Source organism: Salvelinus sp. IW2-2015, linkage group LG6.1 (genome assembly GCF_002910315.2).
Source record: "Salvelinus sp. IW2-2015 linkage group LG6.1, ASM291031v2, whole genome shotgun sequence".
Taxonomy (NCBI): domain Eukaryota; kingdom Metazoa; phylum Chordata; class Actinopteri; order Salmoniformes; family Salmonidae; genus Salvelinus; species Salvelinus sp. IW2-2015.
This window is the reverse complement of record NC_036845.1, coordinates 1,765,979-1,772,489: the sequence shown is the minus strand read 5'-3', so window position 1 is coordinate 1,772,489 and position 6,511 is coordinate 1,765,979. Positions and strand designations below refer to the sequence as shown.

General features: G+C 48.5%; 1 protein-coding gene across 1 annotated transcript in view; it reads right to left on the bottom strand.

Annotated features, from left to right (window-relative positions):
* Positions 1-443: 443 nt before the first annotated feature.
* Positions 444-6,511, bottom strand: part of LOC111964862 (hormone-sensitive lipase-like) — a 48,818-nt gene continuing 42,750 nt past the window's right edge. The window contains 6 exon segments of the mRNA XM_070443887.1: positions 444-2,715; positions 2,862-3,125; positions 3,715-3,926; positions 4,963-5,121; positions 5,266-5,493; positions 6,061-6,205. Of these exon segments, the coding sequence (XP_070299988.1) occupies positions 2,320-2,715; positions 2,862-3,125; positions 3,715-3,926; positions 4,963-5,121; positions 5,266-5,493; positions 6,061-6,205 (1,404 nt within the window). The 3' untranslated portion in view covers positions 444-2,319.

The following is a 6,511-nucleotide window of genomic DNA, read 5'->3' as shown; positions in this document are numbered from 1 at the left end:
TTTTTTCTTTACATAGTTGAATGTGCTGACAACAAAATCACAAAAATKATCAATGGAAATCAAATTTATCAACCCATGGAGGTCTAGATTGGAGTCACACTCAAATGGAGCGAGACATGATGTCCCAGATGTGCTCAATTGGATTCAGGTCTGGGGAACGGGCGGGCCAGTCCATAGCATCAATGCCTTCCTCTTGCAGGAACTGCTGACACACACCAGCCACATGAGGTCTAGCATTGTCTTGCATTAGGAGGAACCCAKGGCCAACCGCACCAGCATATGGTCTCACAAGGGGTCTGAGGATCTCATCTCGGTACCTAATGGCAGTCAGGCTACCTCTGGCGAGCACATGGAGGGCTGTGCGGCCCCCCAAAGAAATGCCACCCCACACCATGACTGACCCACCGCCAAACCGGTCATGCTGGAGGATGTTGCAGGCAGCAGAACGTTCTCCACGGCGTCTCCAGACTCTGTCACGTCTGTCACATGTGCGTGTGAACCTGCTTTCATCTGTGAAGAGCACAGGGCGCCAGTGCCGAATTTGCCAATCTTGGTGTTCTCTGGCAAATGCCAAACGTCCTGCACGGTGTTGGGCTGTAAGCACAACCCCCACCTGTGGACGTCGGGCCCGCATACCACCCTCATGGAGTCTGTTTCTGACCATTTGAGCAGACACATGCACATTTGTGGCCTGCTGGAGGTCATTTTGCAGGGCTCTGGCAGTGCTCCTCCTGCTCCTCCTTGCACAAAGGCGGAGGTAGCGGTCCTGCTGCTGGGTTGTTGCCCTCCTACGGCCTCCTCCACGTCTCCTGATGTACTGGCCTGTCTCCTGGTAGCGCCTCCATGCTCTGGACACTACGCTGACAGACACAGCAAACCTTCTTGCCACAGCTCGCATTGATGTGCCATCCTGGATGARCYGCACTACCTGAGCCACTTGTGTGGGTTGTAGACTCCGTCTCATGCTACMACTAGAGTGARAGCACCGCCAGCATTCAAAAGTGACCAAAACATCAGCCAGGAAGCATAGGAACTGAGAAGTKGTCTGTGGTCACCACCTGCAGAAYCACTCCTTTATTGGGGGTGTCTTGCTAATTGCCTATAATTTCCACCTTTTGTCTATTCCATTTGCACAACAGCATGTGAAATTTATTGTCAATCAGTGTTGCTTCCTAATTGGACAGTTTGATTTCACAGAAGTGTGATTGACTTGGAGTTACATTGTGTTGTTTAAGTGTTCCCTTTATTTTTTGRAGCAGTGTATATATAGAGGCCTCATAATATCAACCCTCAGCCACATCTCACTATGAGGTGACTGGTTGGGTGGGTAACGGCTAACTGACCACTAGTCACTACAGTGAGAGTGATAGAGGTTAACATTTGGCTACTTTGAACAACTAGGAATGAGCAGCCATAGAATATGGCACTACAAAGCTAGGAAATTAACTTAGCATCCACCTCACAATATGCTCTTAAAAGCCTTGAACAAACAGGTATAACTATAATCCACGGTAAAAAAAAAAATACAATACGAGTATACACACACAATAAATACAAATAACAAGGAATACTAGTGGCATAATAAGATCAATTATGGATAACAATTTCTGTGGAATTTCAAGGTACTACGAAATCCTTCCAGTTTCTAAGTTTGTTGTTTTTAGCACTGCAGCGTCCTATTGATGGGCTAATCAGCAGAGTAAGTGACCGAACAGCGGCAGTATTCACAACCAACTAGTTTAACAGACCTCAGAGTTCTACAGTTATTAAGCTTGATTTAGAGTGGCTCCCTAAAAGACAAGTGGCCATTAAGTTGTGATGGCACTATGTAGGAGCTCATTGCACATCTACCACTATCTGATTAGGGACTGGAATAGTCTTCTATAGGGAGATGGATCGACCATTCACCACAACGCTCTGTGCTGTTTTATAATGTACAGGCTCCAAACTCACAGTTCTACACCGAGCACAATGCAGCAGCCCAAAAGGCAAAGTGGTTTAGTGTGTGTGTGTGTGTGTGTGTGTGTGTGGTCAACATGTCGCTGTGCATGGTGCTAAACAGCAATTGAGAGTTTGAAAGCTGAAGAGGTTGCATTTAGTACTTGCTGTCCTTCTCTCTATCCATGGGTGCTTCATTCTGTCTCTCCAAAAATGGGCACGCTACCAACTCCTTCTGCATATACTCCTGCTGTTTTTCCTTCGCTCTATTCTCTTCTCCCAGGCTTCATATGGCCCAAATCCCCCCCCCCCCCCTTCTCCCTCTCTTTTAAATCCTTTGACTAACAGTACCCTTCATCCAGCAAACCCCTGATTATGCCTTTATCCCACGACATTGTTGTTCTGTGCAGCCACGCCAACTAGCCCCTCCCCATCTGGAACTAGAGTCCCTCCACTGGCAACCAGCAGCTCCTCCTGAATGGGTGCTGCAAAGAGTTTCTCTGGGTCACCCGTGGCGACAGAGGAAGCACGGCGATTGGTCCTTTCCAGCTTGCGGTGCATGCGCGGCTCCTGGGGCGAGTCCTTCTGGTCAAAGACGTCCCTGATTCTGTTGACGCAGACGTTAGCCGCTTCCCTCGTCTCCCTGGAGAGCTGTGATAGGCTGAGAAAGCCGTGGGGAAGGTCGTCCACCACACACAGGGTGACTGGCTGATCTACGTTCCTCAGGCGCTTGGCAAACATCACAGAGTCATCTAGCATGGGGTCTAACGCACAGGCCTAGGGGGAGAAGGAGCGATAAACAGAGTCAAAGAGGATATTATAGGATCAAGTAAAAAATAATAATTGGTGGACAAGACCCAAAAAGGATTGGGACAAGCCAGTCCTCAACTCCATTTCCCTCCCACCACCTTCCTCCCTCTCACCACAAGGTGTATGGGGGGCAGTCCTCTCAGCATGCTGTCGGGGGCCAGTAGAGGAGACATGTAGGGGTTCCTGACGACAGGCGAGGTGGCCAGCTTCATCTCAGCCAGCCGCTCAGAGCGCAACGGTTCGAAGCCCAGGGGGAACTCCCGAGGGTGCTCCAGCACCACGCCCTCCTCCCCCTCAGGGGGCGCTATGGCTACAGAAGACAGAGCATCCGACATGGACACCACCTCTTTGGAGAGGAAGAAGCTCACGTTGTCAGGCTGGAGGGGTACAGGAAAATAGATTACCATGGCAATACATAAGTTAACACTAGTCTAAGACCAGGACTGTGGAAACCTGATGATACTGGATCATACTGATGCGTCTTTCCGTTGGGACCAGACACTTTTTCTAAGAATCTACAAGCCTCAAGTATATTTTTTACATTTCAAATCACAGGAACAAACATTGACATGTTTCACTGTGACGTCATGTGACAGTTCTTCATATTCCCCCTGTAGACAGAGGCATTAATTCAGACTGGCTTTATAGAAACACAGAGAYTATCCCCATACTGACACACTAGGTTACACTCAGACACACAGTTCTGCCTGCCTGCGCCAGTTAAATCTGTGGAGGAGGGAACAAGACAAGCAGCTTGGTCACCATCTATTTGCATAAATGATTCAGAGAGGCTTAGTTAAGACAAACACCAACACTTCAGTGACAAGTGTGTCTGAAGTTGTTGTAAAAGAAGTAAGGATGAAGCTGCCACACTGATCTGAAGTCAGTTTAACCCTCCCCCCAACTGGTCAGGGTTAGGATAATCTGATCCTACATCTGTTAAGGGAAACGCAGGGAGAATCATACTGTGGGTTCGGGGAACACCATTGCATTGTGGGCAGGTGTGGTGGGGGCAGCAGCGGGGGTGGCGATGGCATTGTTGGCGTGGCATGCCAGGCTCTTCAGAGACTCTCTCCTCAGGGAGAAGTCTGAGGGATGCTCAGGGGGCTCGGGGGGGTCCGAGTGGGGCGAGCTGATGGATGCCTCAGACACACTCTTCCTCACTGACGAAGACGTGTCTGGAGAGAAAAGAGAAAGTCATTGGCAGAGTGAGAGACAAAGACTGAGGCCATTATGGAACAGGGAAACATCAATGATGACATATGATTGGAGAACGGTGAGAAGAGGCGGGAGTGAGGGACGTGTGGTTATCGGGAGATGGATAATAAAAGCTAGAATCGTTAGATACTACATTCATTTTTGGACTAATTATTGATATACACCATTGATTGAAGAATATAACTTAAAAATGGCTTGTGAGCTTAGTTCAACTGTCACACCCCATCAGAACCCCACTATCTTATTACACCCCAATGTTGGTAAACGATATAAATGTAAACTAACACTGTAAAGCTTTAAAACATGGTTAAAACTACAATTTTTATTACATGGGTTCCTTCCATCCATAGCAGTCTACAGTTTGAATTTGAGTGGTTACATTTCTCCAGGCCCATCCCTCAGCTTTTTACCAAAACAGAGGCGGGGTGCCCRCTTTGTTATCGTTTCAACTGCGGATTCTAGCTTTAAGCAATAATAGTGTCATTATGATATGATCTCCCCGTCACAACACAGCTGTAAGCAGTGTCATGGCTTGTCTGTTCTCAAAGCTATACTCACTGAGCTCTTCTATTAATAATGAACTCCCCATCATGGCCTTTAATAATGTACACCCCTCAATGACACAGTCATTAGTCTGGTCCACAGCTGCTGGGTGTCAGGTAACATGGTGACGCCTGGAATGGAATAGTCTGCTTACTGCAGGGTTTCAACACAATTAGTGGTGAGAGCCTCCTGTGGCCTGAGACTAAGCAGTGAATTGATATGTATGGATGAGGGTGTGACGTAACAGAGTGGTGGCCGTGGGTGATTGGTTGGTTAATTAGATGTTAACTATGTATATCAATTTCAATAAAAAAAAGAAATCGTACATACATGGCCCTTCCGGTAATAGGAAAATATTATTTCACCTCAGTCAGACACAAAGATGCGTGAACACAAGTACATACAGAGACACACACCCCAGTCCCCCTCCAACACACACACTGGTGTACCTACCCGTTGGTGCCGTGGCAGCGGCTCTGTTGGGGTCCAGTAGGGAGTGGATCCAGTTGGAAGCTCCCTGTTTGAAGTCTCTGAGCAGCAGGGCCGTGTCTCTCCTCACCATGCTCAGAGTGCTCACCTTCTCCACCTGCTTCTCTGCCTGGGGCTCCTCACCTGGGGTAGAGGATGGGGAGGGAGGGAGGGGGAGAGGGGAAATGCGGTACCCATCACTCACCAGCATTGATTGGCATGCACAAACACCACGCACTACACTCAGGGGCAAGTACACCATCTCTGCTCCCTCTCACACAGTCGTACCTGCGTAGGCACTGAGACACCTGGAGAGCACACTGAGGGGCAGTAGGGGGTCGAAGAGGGTGAGCAGGCGGGAGGGCGAGGCGTAGGCGGTGAGCAGGATGGCAGGGTAGGCAGCTACAATGCCATCAGGCATTCGCACACCATGAGACGCAGCGCGCATCGATGTTGTAATACACAGGTTACCACCGGCACTGTCACCGGCCAGACACACATTCTCCCCCGTCCAACCTGAGAGAGAGGAGAGTCAGAGTCAGTAGATTGAGGCAAGAGAGAGAGAGAGAAACAGAAAGAGGGAGAGAAAGGAGAAAAGCGAGAGTCTGTATAACATTTCCAAGTCCCACTCTCTATGCCTGTGTCTATATGGGGCCATGTTTAATCTTGTCCCCACAATGTTTTATATTTGAGACATAAGTTGAGACTATGACCTTCAGTTGAGTGAGTTCCACGCTAACCAGTCTTTAGCTTTCTGTCATAATTATCTATTAAGTACCAGGAAGTATCCATGGTAAATATTGAGATCATTGCGAAACAAGCCCACCCGAAAAAACAGGCATGTCTATTTACATATACACAGCATCAAAATGTTGTCAAAGACATTTTCCACTCTGGGATATTAAAGATCATTCTATTCTAAGATAAAGTGGTAGTAGTGTGTTATCCTACCCAGCAGTAGGGTTAGATAAAGTGGTAGTGGTGTGTTGTCCTACCCAGCAGTAGGGTTAGATAAAGTGGTAGTAGTGTGTTATCCTACCCAGCAGTAGGGTTAGATAAAGTGGTAGTGGTGTGTTGTCCTACCCAGCAGGTGGTGGTTCTTGATGGCCCAGCAGTAGGCGTAAAAGCAGTCCTCCAGGGCCCTGGGGAAGGGGGCTTCAGGGGCCAGAGAGTAGTCCACAGACAGGATGGGCACACCCAGGTCCTGAGACCAGCTCTTCAGGTACGGCTGGAGAAGAGAGAAAGGGGGTGAATGGAGGTGAAAGGAGTGAGTTTACTGTAGATGGTGCAACCCCCTACCAGGGCAGGCAGAGTGCTGTTCGCAGTTCTGAATGCTTCTTAGTGCTCCCTAGCTAGCTTTACAGGAGGTGGTGTTGAGAAGGATAGGAGAAGAGGTCCTGGTATCATATTCCCACCTTGCAGGTTCTGTAATGGTGAACTACCAACCCAACCCCAAACGTACACTGCCGAACTCCAGTGGCGGCTTGGTAATTCTGTTATGAAAATACCAGGTATGTGCACTGTGCTCACAAAC